Source organism: Panthera pardus, unplaced genomic scaffold (assembly GCF_024362965.1).
Source record: "Panthera pardus isolate Hobbes unplaced genomic scaffold, ASM2436296v1 HiC_scaffold_16, whole genome shotgun sequence".
Lineage (NCBI taxonomy): Eukaryota > Metazoa > Chordata > Mammalia > Carnivora > Felidae > Panthera > Panthera pardus.
In genome coordinates this window covers 152,831,962-152,854,145 of record NW_026526721.1, presented here as the reverse complement: position 1 = coordinate 152,854,145, position 22,184 = coordinate 152,831,962, and the positions used below count along the sequence as shown (strand labels likewise).

At 44.7% G+C, this 22,184-nt stretch overlaps 1 protein-coding gene across 5 annotated transcripts in view; it reads left to right on the top strand.

The window, feature by feature from the left end:
- Positions 1 to 22,184, top strand: part of STAC (SH3 and cysteine rich domain) — a 140,767-nt gene that overhangs the window by 105,941 nt on the left and 12,642 nt on the right. For 4 of the 5 annotated variants that reach the window (XM_019418646.2, XM_019418645.2, XM_019418648.2 and 1 more), the window contains exons 7-8: positions 6,330 to 6,394; positions 8,109 to 8,197. In XM_019418646.2, the coding sequence (XP_019274191.1) occupies positions 6,330 to 6,394; positions 8,109 to 8,197 (154 nt within the window). Of the gene's footprint in view, positions 1 to 6,329; positions 6,395 to 8,108; positions 8,198 to 12,121; positions 12,521 to 22,184 lie in introns of those variants that run through there. The other variant, XM_019418647.2, reaches the window with a different exon arrangement.

Below are 22,184 nucleotides of genomic sequence, written 5' to 3'. Positions count from 1 at the left end.
TAAAGCAGGAATCCAGAGACATAAGCGGGTGAAGACCAGTGTTTACTCTGCACATCCCTGGGGCCTCAGACTGGAGAAGAAAAAGGCCCATGTGCGGTCAATAGAGGACAAAACCCGATAAGCAGGCAGAGTGATAGGTGTGATGAGAGGCCCTTTGGGAAAATGCCGATACCCCAAAGTAAGTACCTTTAGTGACACCAGGAAAAAAAGAACGCCCTGTAGAGGAATTTAGTAAAGAAAAATGCTATATTGACCTTAACTCGCGTGGGGAAGAAAAGAAAGAAATGGGGGAGGAGTAGGAAGGAAAGAAAAAAGGAAGCAAAGGAAGGAGGAAGCTCTTCTTACTTGGGTTTAGGGCCTGAATTCGTACTACCTCTATGGACAAAGTAGAATAATGTAACATTTTAGTTTAATTTGTTTAAAGTGGCCCACTCAGATAAATGCACCAGGCACTTGGCAGAAGTAACCCAAATGGCCTCTGAAGTAAGAGAATTTAAACCCCAGACCTGAGAAATTTCCAGAATTGAAATTTCTGTAATTTCAGAATTGAAATGGTACACCAAGTATATGTGAAAATGAGCCACCATGAGTAAGAGTGAGCCGAAACAACTTTTTTTATGGTCAGACTGGTCAGAGATTGTCTATGTTGGAATTATCAAATAAAGAAATATATAACTGCATAGGTATATATATTTAAAGGTATGAAAAATGGACTAGAACGTATAGCAAAGGAGTAGGACACCATCGAAATTGAACGGGCAAATTTTAAGAAAACCAAACAGAACCTTTAGAAATGTAAAAAGAGAGAGAGAGAAATTTGATTGTTGGATTTACTACCGTACTGGATATACCTGAGGAGAGAATTAGTGCTGTGAAATATATAGCCAAAGAAATTGCTTAGAGTGTAGCCAGGGTGACAAAGTGATAGAATTCACGACAGTAAAAGAGACACAGAGGACGAGCAAGAAAGTCCAATGTGCATCTAATTGACACTTTAAAGGTACATAAAGAGAGAATGGGAGAGAGACAACGTTCATGAAGATACTGGTTAATATGTTTCACAATCGATTACAGCTACCATCCCTCAAATTCAAAAGATTTATACTGAGACCATCCTGGCAAAACCGCACAATTTCAAAGGTGAAAAAATATTAAATGCAGACCGAAAGATCACCTGCAAAGGAATGGAACCACATGGAGAGTAGAACGGTACCTTCAGTAATCTGGGGGGGAAAAAGTAACTCCTAACTTAGAACTATAAATGGAACAACCACAAAACTGTCTTCCAATATATATATTCAGGCAAATGCTGTGTCTCCACTGCCATGAAGAAAGACCAGCTCAAGAAATTTCACAGTGATGTACTTCAGAGAGGAAAATGTGATCTCAAAGGAGGGACCGAGAAGCAAGGAATGAAGCACAAAGAAAGAACCAAGTGAACATTGGCCACGTAAAAAGATAATAATGTTAGCAAAAAGCTGTCAGTAAGACATTAACTGAAATACGAGACATCTCAGTGAGAAATGGGCATTCAAAAATCCTTGTATGAATTGGAAGGAAATGAAGGATACTATTTCACTTTAGGTTTTGTTAAGTAAAATACACCTCGTAAAATGTTGAGAGTAGCCACCAGAAGATTAGAAAAATAGATTCGACCGTATAAACTAAAAGAAAGAGGGGGAGGGGGCACAGAGACAAAGCATACAATATTTGAGACAAATAGAAAATACAAAAGAAAATGCTAGAAAAGCATCCAGATTTATCAGTAATCAAAATTAATGCAAATCAACTAAACCCTAGATTACAGAGTTTTACGCACTGGATTATTTAACTGTTTATAACAGCCTAAAATACAAGGATGCAGAAAGTTTAAAAGTGAAAAAATAAGGGGTGCCTGGGTGCTCAGTTGGTTAAGTGTCCAGCTCTTGATTTCAGCTCAGGTCATGACCTCACAGTCCTTCATCAGGCTCTGTGCTGATGGCATGGAGCCTGCTTGGTATTATCTCTCTCCCTCTCTCTCTACCTCTTCTCTCTCTTTCTCTCTCCCAAAAATAAATAAACAAATAAATAAATGTGAAAAACTACATCTATTTTAAAAGCTCCACGGGCAAAAGATTGCATAGCTGTATTAATGTGTGGGAAAATGGACTTTAAGACCAAAAAAGCATTACTAGAGAAAAAAATTGTCATTACATGATCACGTCTACTTCACCAGAAGACATAAATTCTAAACTTACGTCTACTTACTGTACAGCCTTAAATGACAGGAACTTAAGGAGCAATTGACAGAAATATTAGGGAAATCGACATCCCCCTTTATAGTGAGAGGTGGTAACATGCCTCTCAAGTCATTGGCAAAGCAGGTGCATAAAAAGATTCAGGATTTAGAGGATCTGAGGACACACTTGACAATCGTAATTAAATTAAAAAGGGCACTCCATCTAACAAATGGAGAATTCACATTCTTTTTAAGGACACACAGAACAATTATGAAATTGATTACCGGCAGACCATAAAGTGAGCTTCATAAATTTTTACAGAATTAATATTATATAGACTATATCTTTCTGACTATCATGCAGATGAGTTAGAAACCAGTAGTCAAAAGATACAGAAGCAACCATAATTTAGGAATTTAAAACATACTTTCAACAAGCTCATGTGTCAAAAAAGAATTCATAATAAAAATTGGAATATACTTAAAACTAAGTCATAATGAAAATACTACAATTCAAAATTTGTGAGATGTAGCTAAATTGTGACTAGAGTACTTAGCTTTGAAAGTATTCCATTAAACAATAAAAAGGCGGGGGGCACCTGGGTGTCTCAGTTGGTTAAGCATCCAACTGTTGATTTCAGTTCAGGTCATGGTCTCACAGTCTGGTCTTGTGAGATCAGACCCTGCATCAGACTCTGCATTGAGCATGGAGCCTGCTTAAGATTCTCTCCCTCCCGCTCTTTCTGCCTCTCCCTCACATGCATGCCCCTCTCTCTCTCTCTCTCTCAAAAATTAAAAAAATAATAAAAATAAACAATAAATGAAAATTAAAAGGCTGAAAAGCAAACACCTAAGCATCATACTTAAGTCAGAAAAAAAGATACAGAATAAGCCCCCAAAAAGCAGTAGGAAAAGGATAAATAGGTGGTAAGAGGAGAAGTTATCAAATGACACAGATAGGTTAACCAGTTTTAACAATGGTCCTTAAAAGAGGTAAATAAAACCTACAATCACAATTTTTTTAAGAATAAAAGAGAGTGATGAAGCAAAACGCAGTAATAAAAAAGGATGAACATAACAGAGAGTGAAAGGAAAATAAAAGACTCCCATGACCAACTTCATGCCGATAATTAAAAAAAATTTTTTTAAGTTTATTTGTTTTGAGAGAGAGAGCGCGAGTGGGGAAGGGCAGAGAGGGGGAGAGACAGAGAATCCCAAGCGGGCCCCACATTGTCAGCGCAGAGCCCGATGCGGGGCTCGAACCCACAAAGCTGCGAGATCATGACCTGAGCCGACACCAAGAGTCAGATGCTTAACTGACTCAGCCACCCAGGTGCCCCCCAATAAATTTTGAAGGGGCAGATACCAAGAAACATATCAGTGACTAAAGTCTGACCTAGGAAGGAATAGAAAACTTGAGAACTTGAATTGGCTTCTAGTCACGATAGGAACTGAATCAATATTTTGAATTTTGCACCCTGAAAATACGAGGCCCAGACAAACTTTATAAGTAAACTCAACCAAACAGATAAGGAATGGAGAATTTCCAGATGATGTGAGCTCTTTCAGGGACACGAAAAGTTGCAGAGAAGAGGGCTGCCCCTTTCTTTTAGTTTATGAGGCTAGTTTAATACTGACCTCAAAACCAATTGTTCTTGATAAAGAAAAACCATTGGCTACTCTCTGTCATGAAAAAGGAAGAATATAGGAAAGGAAAAGAGGAAAGTCCTTTGGGGAGGCGGCAGAAACTAAAGATTCATTTGCTTCTGTAATGTTAAAAAATACGCCTTCTTGAGGCCCCCCGGGTGGCTCAGTCGGTTCAGCGTCTGACTTCGGCTCAGGTCATGATCTCACCGTCTGTGAGTTCGAGCCCCGCATCAGTCTCTGTGCTGACAGCTCAGAGCCTGGAGCCTGCTTCAGATTCTCCCTCTCTCTCTGACCCTCCCCCACTCAAACTCTGTCTCTCTCTCTCTCTAAAAAGTAAATAAACGTTAAAAAAATTTTTTTTCATATGCCTGCTTAATGGACATATTCTTTGAATAGTTGTCATGAGTGAAATCAGTAACCAATTTTTTTTAATTTATTTGATTATTTTAGAGAAAGCACAAGCAGGGGAGGAGGCAGAGGGAGAGAGAGAACTAGAGAGAGAGAGAGAGAGAGAGAGAGAGAGAGAGAATCTTAAGCAGCCTCCACGTGCAGCACAGAGCCCAATGCAGGCCTCGATCCCATGACCCTGGGATCATGACCTGAGCTGAAATCAAAAGTCAGATGCTCAACCAACAGAGCCACCTAGGTACCCCAAATTATTTTTAATAAAACAAATTTAAAGCACTAAATGTAATAAGCATATGGTGTATTTGTAGTAAAATAGTTACCTTTTCCTTATTCTTTTCCCCTCAAATCAATGTCTTAGAAGTAGCCCACAGGAATGGGTTTTAAAATCTTTTTTTTTTTTTTTTTTTTGCAGTGTTATGCTTTCAGTCATATAGCTGAAAATACATTTGGGGTCACTTCAAATAATTTGCAGCATAGTTCACAAAAATGGTACACATTTTGAACCAGATGGCTAATCGATATTCAACAAAAAGCTACAATAATGTGAAATTGCAAAATTGTAAAGCCGGTCCAAACTGTTATGTACCCTACGTAGTCTCCCTTTGTATCTCCAATCAAGAATGTTCTAGAAAGATTCTCTGCTCTTTTCATTCAGATAGTCAATATTCTCATAGAAGTATCCAGTTTTATGCTTATGGGATCAAATATTTACCCTGAGGCTTTAGGGAATCACATAATACCAGGGAAGAGTGTTGGCCTCTATTCAATTCAGACTAGTCAGGTGACTAGCCAGATGCCGAGGCAGAGAAGGTCCATAGGATCATTTCCACTTACCTACAAACCAGACTTCCTCCAATGACTGCATATTTATGTCTAGGCTTCAAAGGAATCATAGAATTTCCTGCACAGGCTCTGAACTATACACTGTGGAGAATAGATGTTTACTAAGCATCACTACGTTTACAAAGGCTCTTGTTCTGAAGCATGTTTTCTGCATCGCAATTATCGAGTGCATTGGAAGGACCGTAGAAATGTCAGTGCGTAACCGAAATAGATCATAGGGCTTTCTGTGGCGTGTTTCTCTTCCTTTACTGGTATTTTTTAAAGTCATTTGAAGGGAGACCAAAGGGAAGAATAAAGCAGCAATGTGTTATTTTTAAATGTTAAGTCACCTAAGCGGTAGGTTAATTTAGACACCAAAATTCCATTGTACAAACTTGGAAACATTTGCCACGTTTTTGTCTGAGGCAGATCCACGCGGGGAGACTAAGGCCGTCACACTGTGTCACTGAGGTAAATGTGACTGACCGAACTAGCTAAGGCAGAGCCCTCCCCCCAGTACCCACCGAGCACCTCCCATAGCTGTGCCTGTGGACAGTGAACCGTCCTGCCCATTTTGGGAAGCTTTGTTCTTTACTAAAGACCGCAGAGTCTCTGCTTACGTGCGAAAGGAAGAGAAGTACATATTTCAAAACAAACTAAATGAGAAACCACTGTTTATTTTTTTATCCCAAATAATAGCCCCAGTGCATTGGCAGTAAGAGATGGGGGAAATATTTTGAAGTTTAAAAGCTAAAACTTGGATGTGCAAAATAGAAAATAGCTATCAGGAAACTGGAACCAACACATTGGAAACAGATAGAAGAATCTGGTATTTCGAAAAGGTAATTCGAGTGCAGTTAGGCCATACCTCCCCCACCACTCCATTAACCTACGAGTTTCGTACTTTGACAGAGATGAGTAACATTGTTTCAAGGATGAATGAAGGGCATTGCCAAAGGAGGCCAAGGGGCGGACAACCAGTTGCCAAGTTCAGGAGCGTGCTAGCTGGCATGTGCTGGGGTGTGGGCATGCAGAGATGGGGGTGCAGAAGGCCACCTGTTGAAGGCCGGGGAAGCATCATGCGGGAGGTGACAGGAAGGCAGGGTCGCTGACGATGAGGACAAGGCAGTGAGGAGTAAAGTAGAAGCTGTGGAACAGGGAATACACAAGCCACGTCTTCCAAGCATGTTTCCGAACCATTCATGAAGCACCTGCTTCTTCTTGTCTCCTACAGTGTTTACTTATCCCGAAAATGGCACTGATGACTTCAGAGACCAAGCAAAGAACTTACACCACCAGGTATTTATGGCTGCGTTAACCTTAAACAATCATTCTACCAAAAACAACGTATATGGGTTTCTTCAGAAACAGCAGGAAATTCCAGTGCGGGACAAGCTAGCTAGGACAAAACCACGGGCAATCCCACCCAACAAAGCAGAGAACTGCTCTCCTAGGGACCAGAGGGGGAAGTTGGGAGGCTCTTATAGAGGAGAAGTCCACCGGAGGGACCTGGGAGCTCTAAGCGTAGTAGCTTGTCGTTGGCTGAGCCGAGACTGTCTCTCATCGGTTGGGCTGTTAGCCTGCCTTCCTCCTTCTGGGATTGTCCGAGAAAACAGACCAGGCAGGGTCCTTAGATCACACTGCAGATCGCCACCTAAGTAGGTGACGAGATCAAGTTAGTAGGTCTAGAACAGGATACAGTGTGGAATGGGAGACAATAACGTAGCCTAATGCGCCATGGCACAGATAGCGTGACAACTAGAGAGCGCTAAACAGAACTATCGCAGTGCATCAGAAGTAGAAAGGATAAGTACTGTGTTGGATACTTTTTGTTTCTATTGTACATGTTATATACAAATTGACACATACTATAAAATGTGTAAAGTACACAATTACAGAATCTATTATGACCATATTTTATAGTATAGAAGTACATATTCTATTTTATTTCATTTATATATAATATATGTAACTATTATATAATTAGAAAAGGATAGACTAGGACAGAAATATATATAGCATAAGGTACTCTTGAGCTTTGGATGCAGAGTGAATCAGTTGTGTACAACTTCTGTTTATGTCTGATATATATTGTATATGTTTATCATATTATGTGTTTAAACAGATTATACAATAGTGTATCACATATATAATCTAATATGCACATATATAATATGTTAAATAATGATATGTGTATATATTATATATGCTGTGTATTGTTATACAAGATTAATATTACACAATTATATTTTACATATTATATAATTTACATTTATTGCATATATTGTATATATTATGAAGTATATGTAGCATTGATGTTCATTTGGATAATAATAACGGGTAATATTTATATACCGCTTGTAAGACTCTTGTATAATCTCTAAGTTGGGGACAACAATTGGGGGCTGTTGGGAGGTTCAAGTATGCTAATGCATGTAACATAATGCCTGGCACACAGAGTAAACTATCAGAAGGGTAGTTTTATTATCATTATTACAAGGTCATAGGAGATGCTGATTCTATGATAGCAACTAAATCAAGCTGATGCCAAAAACCATGTTTTTTCCACAACGTGCATGAACTAACTGCCAGATGGATATACCTTAGCCCCTTTGATAGGCTAGATACCAAATTTTAGGCTAATTGGTACATCCATTTGAGGAAGCGAAAGTTGTTGACTACTCTTCCTATGTCCCTGTTTCTATAAAGCCAATATTCCCCTTCTTGGGGCCAAACCTGGCACGTCTCGTGACCAACTATAGCAAAGGAAGAATTCATTTGAAGAAATTTGTAGCTATTTCTGACAAATGAAAGCAAACCTAGCTAAGAAATGTACAACAGACCTCTGGTGGAAACAAGGCCTTTAATAATGGTTAGATATTTTAACATTTACAATCTGTATGCTGGAATTACGTTGCATTCACTTACTCGTTTTCTAGTTTCTTTCTTCTCCCAGTTTCTTCCTCCTTCCTTCTCTCATTTTTTTTTTTTTTTTTTGAATTTTCTCTCTCAGGGATCTCTTTCCAAAGAACCATTACAGATGAACACCTATGTTGCCTTGTACAAATTTGTACCACAGGAGAATGAAGATTTGGAAATGAGGTAATAAAAACCTTTTTTTTTTAAAGAAAAACTAAAAAGAACATTTAAAGTCCATGTTTTTCACGTGAAAAAAAGAATGAAGCAGTGATTCTCACATGTCATTGTGCATCCAGTGACCCGCTGTGCCTGTTAGCAGACGGATTGCTGGGCCCTCTCCCTGCGGTTTCTGATTCTGCAGGTCTGGGGGGGGTACGAGGGGAGGGCCTGAGAATTTGCATTTCTAGCTGGTGGGCAGGTGGTTCTGATGCGACTGATCTGGAACCGCTCTTGAAGAAGCGTGGTTCAGCGTATCATCCGCAGAACTGCCAACGGGTGTTTTCGTGAAGCTTGAGCGTCAGATGCGCTCGGCATCCTGGGGGGTCTAGTAGGGAATAAAAAGACATATATGCACCGCCCAAATGAACATAGATGGAAGGATCCGACTCCAGCCACGTGTGGAACCTGCGGGAGAACGGCAACTCCCCGCCGCTGCCCTCCCTGAGCTGGGCTTTTGTTTCATGGTCCCTCCCAGTTCATGGCCACCGGGAGGAGAAGGTGGGATTGGGGCCCCTCGTGAAATCTGAAACTTTCTCCTGACCGGTCTGTGTTGTTCCCGTCTCAGGGGTAGTTCAGCTGGAGTCAGTGCCGCGTTCACATCCTACTTGTCGTGTGACCTTGAGCAATTTTACAAACATCTCATTACTCTGATCTCCTTATTTATAAAAGAATAACAACGACCCCTGCACCCTGAGTTATTTTTGAGGATAAAATGAATAAGCTTCAGAGAGCATAGAGCACAGTGCCTCGGCATTGGAAACACTCGGTATCTGGTGGCTATTACAGGTTTCGTAACGTGCTGTTTACCGGCTCGTCTCAACGAAGACGCCTCGCTCCTCTCCTGCCTTCACGACCCCAGAACTTAAGGGTTCGGTGCTTTTTAATCCCAGAGCAGGAGAGAAGGGGCCGCTTGTCTAGTCAGATGCCCCCTGGGAGATGGGTTGTTTCCTCTTCCAAAGAGAGCAGAGAGCTCCAGGACGCTGAAAACTATGTCAGCACATTAGAGAGCCAGCCTCCATTGGGAGGGGGACCCCACTTACCCGAATAGCATGCAGGCCAAATTACAGGTTCCCGTTCACTCCCCTCGCGTGGCTTCCGGAAGCTGTTGTCTTTCCACCCTGGAGCTCTTTGGGCTTCTCCTCCTCGGGTTGGGCCATTGCCCGGGTACGGTGCCCCCCACACTTGCCTGAGTGTGGTCTCCCACTTCAGTGAAATCGGCCTCTCCTCTTTCACTTTACCCAGAGCCCCATAAAAGGGGCTGCCAACGAGGCTCCGGTTGGCCCCGCTTTCCCAGGTTCTACGTGCCGTGAGGTCAAGCTCAGCAGCTCGGCTGCCCCCTCGTCCAGCGAGACTCCACAGCTGACGTGTATATCCTGCCGGAGTCTGGGTCACACCCAGGGTCAGCATGGTGTCAGCATTCATTTGCCATCTTCTCCCGAGTGATTCTTGGGGCCTTCCAGAGCAGAGCTCGGGGCCCGAATCCTGGCACCTTAGATTTGTTCAGACAATCGGGCTCTTGTCACCGGAGTTTTCTCCATCGCTCGTTGAGAATTGCCATGCTGAACTCGCTGGCTGGAGCTGTAAACGCACCCGAACCGTCAGGCGTCAGTGCGGGAGGAGGTGGTGACATTTGCCAAAGGAGGCCCCATTCTAGCAGAGGTATAACAAGCCCTAGAGGTTAGCGCCTGCTGGGGGGTGGGGGAAGGGGGTCATCCCTGGAGGGGTGTCTTGCCTTCAGCTGACCGTCCACAGTCAACTACCTGCCGATGAAGGGTGATATATATTCACTTTGCAATAAATACAGCGTACCATGTCCTTGAGCTTGTCATTTGGATATCTAGGACTTAAACTGTAACAACTTCCTGTTGCGTCAGTCCCACCATTTTATTCTGAAGCCATCAGATGAAAAAAAAAAAAAACAATTTCAGAGAAATATAGGATGTTATTAGGGTACTGAGAAATGGCGCCTAGCTGCCTGGTGACGGTCATAAATTTTCGTGCTTATTTTAGGCAGTGGCAGGTCATTAAAAGTCAAGTCGTCTGGTCACGAATCAAACATTTACAGTCTGCTTTGAGGCAAACAGCACTCTTCATTCCCAGGAGTGAAATGCCTGCATTACATAGACTGCAAGATTGGAGTGATAAATCATAGTTTCTTATTTCTTTTTCTTTTTTTTCTTTTCTTTTCTTTTTTTTCTTTTTTTTCTTTTCTTTTCTTTTTTTTTTCTTTTTTTTTTTTTTTGGCCAAAAGATTGTGTATTCCCATTTTAAAAGCCAGGCACTGGATTCAGAATGTGTAAAGCAATGCCTTGGGGATTTGGTATGATTCCTTGAATGAACGGGGGCTTTGTGAATTATCCTTTTCTCCGTAAACCGTAAAGTAGGGGAAAAAATCCTTTGAACAAAATATCATTCTTATCCACCTGAGTTCTCGTCCAGGGGGAGAACGCAGGTGCCCTCAGGACAGAGGACAAATGAGAGGAAGACACAGGGAAGGTTTGGAGTGTAAGCTTGAGGTCGAAGAAGACCCAACTGGCAAAGCCAACAAGCCGTGGATCAGAGCGGCTACCCCATTGCTTCAGCAACGTTGTTTCTCCTCAGTAACAGGGAAAGCTCTTCTGCCAACAGCTAGCCATCCAGACCTTTCTACCAACCTCCAGATTCACATCCCTACTGGCCCGCCCTAGGCACACAACAGCACCACCCCCGCTCCCACAAGCCTGCTCCTTGGGGTGAATAATGTCATCGTCTGTCTCCCCAGGCTCCAAGCCAGCCACCAGAGGCTTCCCTTCACCTTGCGTCCAAGATGTATTTAATGTTCAAGTCCGACTGGTTCTCTTTGCCTGAATCTACTGCAGCCATCCTATGTCCATCCCTCCCCAGACTGGGGCTCCAGGCCCTGCCTGTTCTCTGTGTTTCTAGCCTTGCTCCCCATCCCTCCCTTCCCATCCACTTTGGGTGGAGAAGTCACTAAGGTGACAGTACATTGTGCTGGGGGTCATCTCAACTTGGGACTCAGATAGAATGGACTCCTACCCTGACCCCTCTCCTTTCTAACAATACGACATATCACCTACCTTTCTGAACCTCTGTTTTGTCATCTTGAAAATATAGTAAGGCTCTCCCTTATGGAATCCCTTTGATTAAATAAAATAACAGTATTTGGTACAGAGTAGGATCTTGATAGTGTTAACTCCGATCGGTTCTAGTCCTACTCCAGAAGTAGGACTTCCAGTCCAGTCTTAAGAAATGAGAGACAGAGGAAGACAGAATGAATATATATCAACAGAGATTTGCCGAATGCTTAAGAGAAAAAAAAAGTGTGGGCATCGCTTGATAAGGGTTTAGCTCCCAGCCAAGTCACTCACTAGCCGTAGGACCCCCATGAAACCCAGAAAAGTTACACAAGCCCCTGCTTCTTCACATGTAAAAGGAGATCATCATTATGCCTGCCTTTGGTCTGCTCACAACACACACATCTTTGCTTAAAGGTCTCCAGTGCCTGGGGTACCTGGGTGGCTCAGTCGGTTGAGCGTCCGACTTCAGCTTAGGTCATAATCTCACAGCTCATGGGTTCGAGCCCCACGTTGGGCTCTGTGCTGATCGCTTGGAGCCTGGAGCCCGCTTCGGATTCTGTGTCTCCCTCTCTCGCTGCCCCTAGCCCAATCACATTCTGTCTCTGTCTCTCTCAATAAGTAAATAAAACATTAAAAAAATTTTTTTTTAAAGTCTCCAGTACCCTCCCATTTCCCTTGGGTGAAGACCACAGTGTTTACAAGGACCTCCAGGACCAGCACAGTCTCATCCCTGGGGACCTCTCCGTTTCATCTTGTACCACGGTTCCCTCACCTCTCTGCTCCCTCCACACTGGCTTCTTTTCGTCCCCAGAAGGACCACGCTACTACCTGCCGAGGGATTTTTCTTCCTGCAGGCTGGTCCCCCCTCCACCCCTCCTGTCCACCCTCCATCACCATCACAGGCACCCACAGGCGTGCATGCCCTCGCAGATCTCAGCTGGGATTTCGCTTCCTCGGTACGCCCTTTCCTGATACCCCCAGTCTGGGTGAGATTCCGCTGCTACCTGCTTTCATGGCCCCATGTATCTTTCCTTTAAAGCCCTTACCTCAGCTTGTATTTATATATTTCTGGGATTATGTGGTGAACCTCTATCTCCCTTATAAATTCCATGAGAACAAATATCTGCAGTTGCTAACCTACCCATCCCTGTAGCCTGGTTCCTGAAACATAGGAGATATTTAATAAATATGTCATGAATGAACGGTTGAATTAATGCTGTGCCTGGCACGCACAGTTCGTGGGCATATCAAGTACATGATGATATAATGAAACTTATAGAAGAGGAAGCAAGCTAAGCTCAGAGGGCTTAGTCAGGGCCTGTTTCCTGGAGGAGATGGGTCTCGAACCCGTGATGAATATTATTTGCCAAGAAGAAATTGTAGGAAAGGAGCTCAAAGGTTTAAGATGGTTTGGAAGGAGCCCTGCCGAACCCTTACTGGACATTCACAGTTGAATGGGGGACTAAGCCTCAGAAAGGAGAAGCTGGGATGCCACCCCCCTATTCTTAGGGCAGTGAGTACTCCTCTTAGAAATGCCGTGGTCCCGTCATGGGTCTCCAAATGCTGTCTGAAGGCAGAGGCTTCGCACAGTCTGCTTTGCTACCGTTTCAGTGCAACATCAGCTTCCCTCGTAAGTGCGTCCACCATTACCTCCCCAAATGGCTGGAGTTCTCTCGATAACTAACACTCTACCTGTCCATCAGGTGCAGAGCGCAGGGCAGAAAAGAGCAATGACTGGGAGTCACATAGACCTGGGTCCGCCTTCCAGCTCTGACCCTTCCTAGCTGCATCTGCTTGAGCCAGCTACTCAATCTCTCGGGGTCTCCGTTTCCTCCTTCCAAGGGAGACTGAGTATGCAACTAGATAATGTAAATAAAAGGTGGGATTTCATGCCCGGTACGAAGTAGGGTACCCAGTATATTTTAGAGAAACTTCTCTTCAGTTGCATCTTTTCACAATATGTTTGGTGTCCAAGTCTCCTGAACCTCATTAACCCTACCCTAAGGATATATAGTTGCAAAAAACACATTCAAAGGCTCTCTCTGGCCTTTGAGCACACCCAAGGGGACTTGATCCAATTTGTCCAGCAATAAGGAGGCTGTGATGCCCTTTCCTTCATCTTACGAGTAGATTTTGCAGTTCCTGGTTTGTAGGCATGACGTTTTACCACTGACATGAAAGATGTGGGGCTGTCGTGCTCTGGATCCCCTAACCGTCACAGACAATTTGAGGTCTGATAACATTAAAGAACACCCCCATCCCTCTGTCTGAGTGCGATGAGCTTGTACAGTAGATAAGCTTCTGTAATTAGTCTTAAACAACTTCCACCAATGACCTTTATTTTCAAAATTTTTAAGAGCTTTGAAAATTAGGCTGTATGCACGAACAGCTGAGTACACAAGCAAAGATTTTTAAAGTGCTACTTGAGGGGCGCCTGGGTGACTTAGTCAGTTGATTCTTGATTTTGGCTCAGGTCACATTTCTAGGATCGTGGGATTGAGCCCTGCATCGGGCTCCATTCTCTTTGTCTCCTGCTGCCCCTCTCCCCTGCTGGTGCTCTCTCTTTCTCAAGATAAGATAAGATAAGATAAGATAAGATAAGATAAGATATGTGCGTGTTACACTTACCTATGCACATACACTCCCACACACTCACAGTCAGATATACACAAACACATTCATACACCCATGCACACTCGAATACACATTCATGCACACACACACACACACACACACACACACACACACACACTTTGTTAGCAAGATAGCACACGCCTAGCTTGTTGATGAAAGTAAAGCGTGCCTGTCACATTTACCACATAACCAGTCCTATTCGTTACCCAGGCTGATTTGGGATTCAGAAGTCTGCAAAATGGTGTTAGAGCCATTGCTCATTATTCACACCAACGCGCCTTTTAAAACTCAATAAGGATAATTTTTATGGCTTTGGCGTGCTGATGTATCATGTAAATAAGCAGCAGATGTAAATAACTCCAAGTAAACACAAGCCCCTAAAATATCTTAGGGGCTCTGAAATAAAGGATGGGGAGTAAATAAAAGACAGAAGGGTTCAGATGCATATCGTAGTGACCATATAATGCCTATTCCAAAGGACCCATTTTGGCTTCCCACATCGAAGTCATTTTCATTTTTATTAGTTCTCCCCAAACAAATTTATATGATAATGGCCATGTTTCATAAGGGGCCAAAAAAGAGGAAAAAAAAAAAAAAAGAAAGAAAGACAGCTTAGGAGCCAAGAGAGGGAAAGAGGGAGCTGCTTTTCCAATATTGTTAAGTTCTGAGAAAGATACAAATTAATTTCCACTTCAGCGTGTATCTGAACACCTAAATCTGGGGGGGGGGGGGATCAAAGAAAAATGTACTCTTTTGTAATCCCAAATAAGGATTTAGATTCTTGAATCGCCAGCCTCTTTCTCGGAAACAGCGAGTCTCAGATTTTTCCGTGGTTGTGTCTGAATGAAACCAGGCAACCATTGGTCTCATTAGCTAATATTCATGAGAACCTCTGGAGAAGGGATGGCCTGAATTCATCTCTCTCTGATTTTTCCAAAGCTTCCCTCGAAATCGAGTTCAAACTGATTTTAACCCTTGTGTGACCATTCTCAGAATTTGTGTCATCTCTTTACTGCTCCCCACGTAGTGGATGAGCATCGACTCACTGCTGGGTGAACAATTCACAGACCCTGCCCTCAAAGAGCTCAGGCGGTCATGGGCTGGGCATAGCAGAAAAGTGGACAAGAAAGCACACTCCATTGTGAGCTCTTGTGGGCGGGGATGCTGCCAGATCCACAGCACTTCAAGGAGACGTCAGAGCAGCCTGGGGAGGCCTCGGGAAGGCTTAGCAAACAGGTGGCATTACAAGCAACACAAGGCTTCCAGCAACAGGGGCCCTGGGTGCCTGTGCAGCTTGGATAGCGAGCATTCATTCTCTCTTTCCAGTCAGGAAGGGGTAAGGAAGGATGGCTTGTGACAGAACATGAGAATCACTTTAAAGGTACCGGATAGGGGGCAGTTGCCAACTCCATCACAAAGAGGTGGTACACATTCTTTTAGGGGCGTTAAGCCTATTTTCATAACTACTATTCCAGTCCTCATTATGGAAAGACTGTCTTCAACTTCAGTAGGGCTTAGTGAGTGGACACGTAGCTGTTATAGTTCATATTCCAATGAGACAGTTTATGGTTCTGATGAAGTTTTGGGGTGGTGGGGGTTTGTGGGGTCCAGAGCCGACAGCCAAGAAAGAATTCTTGAAGACATCTTTGGTGCAAAATGGTGATTTTATTAAAGTACGGGGACAGGACCCGTGGGCAGGGAGAGCTGCACTGGGGTCGTGATAGGTAACTCATTATATACCCTCAGGTTTGAAGGGGGTCAGGGATAGAGTAAGTCTCCAAGGAATTCTGGAAGCAAGGTTTCCAGGACCCTGAGGGGCTAACTGTTGCTAGGGAAACACCATTTATTACCTTTAAATAAAACCTCAGTCATGAGACCCTTCAGATGCCTATCGGGGGGCCATAAGCTTGGAGTATGATTGCCAGCGTGAGATCAAGGAAGTAGAATTACAGGATCCTCGAGGTTGGGATGATGTTAAGCTAAGGTTCTCTTTTGCCCCCCGCAAAGAGTCATCATCGAGACAGCTGAGCTCCTAGAAGGAGGTCACTCTGCCAGTTTCAAGGACTTGTCAATGGGCTGTGCCAGTTTCAAGGACTTGTCAATGGGCTGTGCCAGTTTCAAGGACTTGTCAATGGGCTGTAGGCAGGAAGGGAATTTAACTTTCCATTTGCCTCCATTTCCCACATCACCAGGGCAGGCACTTAAACCCCTTTCCTTTGTTCTTGGGTAGCCAGGAGTGTCTGAGAAAGATCACCCATATTCCACCTGGAAGGGGAGGGGCGTGCCAGCCTGAGTTTTGCCCTTTAGCCTGCCTCATGCTCCCTCATCAGTTCCTTACCTTTTGGGGGGTAAGTTGGGAGAGCCAGGACCAAAGACTGACCGGAAGAAAGCAGAGACTCAAGCTGAAACCCAGGGAGGCCGACTCTCAGCCCACCGGCCTTGTTCCTACCCCAGACTCTCCATCCTGCACTGACCGTGTGGGTTCCCTCTGTGATGAGGTTGACAATTTGTTCTCATCAGCAGATTGAGACGATGTATTAATTTAGCCAGTGTGGGCCATTCTTACCACTTCTTACTAGTTTCTTAGGATTGTTACGTCTTGCTTTTAGGACCAGGAAGCTTGTGATCTATAGAGTGCGTTATGAAAAATCACTCCCGTTCACTGACCATTTTTTTTAAATTAAGATAAAATTGGGGCACCTGGGTGGCTCAGTTGGTTAAGCGTCCAGCTCTTGGTTTCAGCTCAGATCATGATCTTACGGTTCATTCATAGGTTGGAGTCCCGCATGGGGCTCCACACTGACAATGCAGAGGCTTCTTGGAATTTTCTCTCTCTCTCTCTCTCTCTCTCTCTCTGTATCTCAAAATAAGTAAATAAACTTTTTTTTTTTAATTAAGGTAGAGTGCCCGGGTGGCTCAGTCGGTTGGGCATCCAGCTTCAGCTTAGGTCATGGTCTCATGGGGTTCGTGAGTTTGAGCCTCACGTCGGGCTCTGAACTGACAGCTCAGAGCCTGCTTCTGATTCTATATCTCCCTCTCTTTCCGCCCCTCCCCTGCTTTTGCTCTTTCTCTCAAAAATAAATATTTAAAAAAATTTTAATTTAAAGTAAAATTATGACTCTATAGAAATATAAAATGAACACATATCGAAAATTTTATTTGACTCTTTAATTCACGAGGGAACCAGGATAATGTCCCAGGCGGTACAAAGGAGAGGTCAAACATCCCACAAACAGGCAATCGGGAGTGCTGACGTGAATTTACAAATGCATGCTGAACTGGTCAATACTTACAGGTAACTACTGGGTGTTTTCCACCAGACAAAATTCACATGCATTTCTAGGGACAAGAGTCATTTACAGTACCATCAGTTTTCCTGCAAAGGTAAAACAGCTCACATGACAAGGAGTTGGCTGGGGGAAAGGGGCAGTAAACACCCAGATCACTACTATTTCTGCCTATTTCAAAGTCTTCCCAATTTTCCCAATTTTCCCCGACATCCCCTTGGTTCTTTTCGCAAATCTGTGAGGTTACCCCAGCGATTAGTATTCTACAGGGGAGGAAACTATGGTTAGGATTGCCAAACCACTTGTGACAAGCCCTAAGAACCTCCTGGAGAATGTTATCAAAATAGAGATTCCTAGGCTCCCCCCAGGCCTAGGGGGTCAGATCCCACTCGGAAATCTGAATGGTTAAGTGTTCCCCTGGATTCCGAGTTAATCTGTGCGACTTGAGAACGGCTGTGACATCCAAAGATACGCGGTGAGCCAGTGGCATACCCAAGGCCACGAGGCAAGTTCCCTGATCCTCGGTCGTGTTCAGGACTCGGGACTGCATTCGGGTTCTTGGCCTACAACTTGTGTGGCTATGTCCTTCACTCTGTAAGGCTTTATAACTCCTCCATAAAATAAGAAAAGGAGAGCCCTGGAGACAGAGTAAGAGAGAATAAGACTCCCTCGGTGTCTCGATTCCATTCTCTAAGCACATTACTGCTTGGCAAATGCATCAACTTAATTAAAACTAAATGTAATTCTAATGCACCAATTTGATTTAAAAATAATCTTCACGGTCACCAGGACATCAAAATGCAATTAAGGCTATTTGAGGAAAGTCTCTGATGCATATTATGTTCCGATGCCGCACTGTGTCAGGAAACCCAGACCCTCTTGAATGCCACTAATGTGCTTTGCGGCCTCCCTCTCACTCAGATGCCTCTTTCAATTAGGTTCCGGAGAGCGTGATCCGTGACAGTTCAGGAACATTTACCAAATCCCATCCAAATGGCCCTTGTGCCGAATGTCTTTTCTCTGAGCTGGTCTCGGCACCGGGGGGAAGCGCAGGCAGTCTCACAGACGCCACGATTAAGACCAAATCAAACTGCAGGATTCGGGAGTTTCTGGTCACCTGCTCCGTGGGCACAGCCTGTAAGCTCTGGAGCAGGATGATGGAAATCGAGAAGCGGGTCTGGCGAAAAATTAGGCCGTAGATCTGAAGTTAACGGAGCAGTCTGGATCCTTCTTATGTTGCCCTGACCTAGTTTTTCCAGGACATCTCTTTTGGCTGAGTGACTCCGATGGCTGTGAGATTGATTGGGTTTGTGCTCAGTTGTTTGTTTTTGTTCGGTTGGTTGGGTTTTTTTGGTTCATCGGTTGATTTTTTTTTTCTCCCTGATGAATGGAAAAGGGTAAGAAAGGCTAAAGATATCTCAAAATACTTGCCGAGTAAAATGGGCACTTCTGGTGAATTTCCACAAGGCGTGGGTGGGTGGGAGAGGCAGCTTGATTTAGTGGCGTTAGTAGTGGATTCAGATCCCGCCTGTAGCTGGTGAAGTCTCTGTGAACCTTCTTACTTGTGTGCAGATTGAGCTGGCCACACCTGCTTCATTCACTGAACCCGCTGTCCCTCGCCAGACTAGTTGACTGTCCTCCCGCACTATTCCCACACCTCCATTGCCATCGGCCCCTGGGCACCGCGATACGAGCTCTAGCCCCCAGCCCTGGCCACATTTCTGGTCACTACACGGGGCGGAGGGCAAGAGGGATGGAGAGATGTAAAGAGAGAGAAAAGCTTTTTCAAAGCTCTGAATCATACTGAAGCCACTTAAGAGGCCAAAGATGATTTCATGAACCAACGGTCCCTGCCAAGAACCTAAGGGAGCACTCATTTAAGAGGTAATAATCATTAGATCTTCTAATTTCCAAGTGAAAAAGTTACACTTTTAGGAAGAAATTAGAATGTGTAAGCCCTTATCGTGTGTCGGTCAGCGCTAAAGACCAGCACATATGCCTTAGCGATGAATCCGCACAGCAGCTTTGCGAAGTAAATATAGTTCATTCTGTATTGGTGACGTATAGTGAGTAGTTATATAAATATAATTGAGGTAGCTGAGTCTCAATGAAACCTCTGTATTGGGGTTTTTGCTTGGGGTCATTTCCGCACTTGTCTGTCCCCCTCCCCTGCCCCAGCGTATTTCTTCTTGTCCGGTGACGACACTTTGTTGTAAATTACCACCGTATGTCTTTCTTTCCCCCTTAAGAGTACCAGCATCTTCCTAGAGTAAAATCTCTTAGCTCTTTTTTAAGTTTATTCATTTATTTCGAGAGAGGGGTAGAGAGAGCAAATGGGGGAGAGGCAGAGAGAGAGAGGGAGAGAGAATCCCAAGCAGGCTCTGCACTGTCCCCACGGAGCCCAGTGCAGGGCTCGAACCCACAAACCGTAAGATCATGACCTGAGCCAAAATCAAGAGTCAGACACTTAACCAACCGAGCCACCCAGGCTCCCCTAAAATTTCTTTACTATTAAAAAAGAAAAAAGAGTATCAGCATCTTGAGGGCAGTAACTATGCCTTAACAACAATACCAGCTACCATCTGTTGTGGGCTTGGCTAAACGTGCCGTACAAGGATTACCTCACCTAATCCTCAAAAATATTGATGAGGTACGTACTAGTATTTTAAGAGATAAAATATTAAGATGAGGAAACCAGTGCTTAGCAAAATCTTTTCATTTTGTCCATTCAACACACGCCCCAAACCTACCGTGTCACAGGCATTCAAAAACTACTGGGATGTCCTATAATTTCCTTTGGCTCAGTTGGCAGAGCTAGAGGGGTAAAGGAAGACCAACGTCCTTTGCATTCCAAAATATGCGGTATATCCAAAACACTGTGAAAACAAAGAGGGCCCTAGTGGAGGGCCAGTCTGAGATCTCAGGTTGTCTGAGACCGTGGAGAAGGGGCTTCCCAAATGCGGTGTCCTCATCAGGAGGCTGTCTGTGTCTGTACCGCTGGGAATCTGAGCTCCACGCGGGAAATGGAGAGACGTGGCAGGGGGCGCCTCAGGACAACTCCCCCTCCACCCTCCAGAAGCCCACCCCTAGAAGACCAAGCCGTGTCCCTACCACCTTGCAGAAGATGTCCCTGAAGCTGACTGAGCTCAGCTGACCTCGTCCACACCCTGTGACACTGGGCCCTCTAAGTCCTGAAACCAGTTACCTGGTCGTGGAAGAGAAGGCTTCCGGTGTCCGAGTGCAAAACTGGGAAATGAGGGAGGCAGAGCGTGGCTGAAAATGAACAGACGGCACCCATGCAGTTCCCGTGCACAGACGCAGACGCACACACTCGCAGGTCAACGCTGTCCCCTCTCCGCTGAGTCAGAGTTCTACAGTTAGCTGCTATGACTCTGTTCCTACTCTTGCTGGTAGTCCACGGTTCCTTCATCGTGTCAAGACTTCCAGGGGCACCTGGGTGGCTCAGTCAGTTAAGCATCCGACCCTGAATTTCGGCTCAGGTCACCATCTCCACGTTCTTGCGATCAAGCCCCGTATCGGGCTCTGAGCTGACAGCGTGGAGCCTGCTTGGGATTCTCTGTCTCCCCCCCTCTCTCTCTGCCCCTCCCCTGCTCATGCTCTCTCTCAAAAATAAACAGGTGAACTTAAAAAGAAAACAAAGGATTCTCTCTCTCTCCCTCTGCCTCTCCCCACCTCAAAAAAAAAAAAAAAAAAAAAAGACACTTAAAAAGACTTTCCAAAAACCAACCCAAAGGCCTTCCTCTGGGTCCAAGCCCAATTTTACTGAGCAGACAAAAAGAAAAGACCAGTTGCGGTGCTCTGATCAGTCTGCACCAAAGAGGAAGCTGATGCCTTTGTTGTTTATGAATCGCATTGTATTTTGCACGTGTGTAATTCCCGATTACGGTGCAGCGCAACGCTGACCTGAATTCAGGAAGCTCTGATTGAATTAAACAAAGGGAGTTTTTTGTTTTGTTTTGTTTTGTTTTAAATATTTGGGGGCCTGACAAGTTCATCCTCAAGAATTTGGAAATAAAGAGAGTTAAAGTAGAAAATCTCTGGGCCTGCTCGGCCACGGCAGCATGAAGCCGGCCGGAGGGTCGCGCACGGGCAGTGTCCATCCCGAGAGCAAGCGGGGGAGAGGGGGACTTGGGGCGCCAGGCCTCCATTCCTCCAGGAACCCTGGAAGCGCCCTCTCTATGTGCAGCGAGTGGGCAGAATCTTTGGACTGAGCTCCCTGGTGGCCAGACATCACGCACCGCCACCATGGTGGGGGAAGGAGGAGAGAAGTGAATCGAGAACAGGCTGAGCAGAGAAGTCACAATTAACAGCAGAGGGCTGACCCCAGGGCCACCGGGCTTGCAGCTGGGATTCAGGGGGACAGCAGACCCAAGCTGGAGGGGCAGCTTAGGTAAGGCCAGCAGCCGGGGTCCCCCGGTTTCCTCCACGCCCTGTGCCTAGTAAAACGGCTCTTTCAGAGTCGGCCTTCTGGAATATTCGTGGAATGGGTGGGTAAACAACAAGGACAACAAAAAAGGAATGAAGAGTTGAGTGTGCCCCTTCTCCCTCACCAGGCAGTTTTCTGATCCTGACGGTGCTTTTATAAGATGAGACAGAATCCACATCACTCTCAAGAATGTGTCTGGTATTGCTCATGAAATTACGGCTTGGATTCCAGCGAGTGCCTCATCCTAGTATGTGGGTTCGTTAACACGGGTCCTACGCTCAGGGACTGCCCACCTCTGGGCATGGGAAAGAGCGTGTCCGTCTCCAGGCTGTAAAGCTGCATCAAAACTATCAACTGCAATGCCTCCCCCCCAGTCTCCAGCATTATCCCCTCCTTAACACTTTCTCCCAGACCATCAACAACTCGTGGTTCCCTAGGTTCTTAGGTTGAGTAAAATCTGCTGGAGCTGGAAAGATTGTTCTACATCAACTTCCATCCTTGCTGCT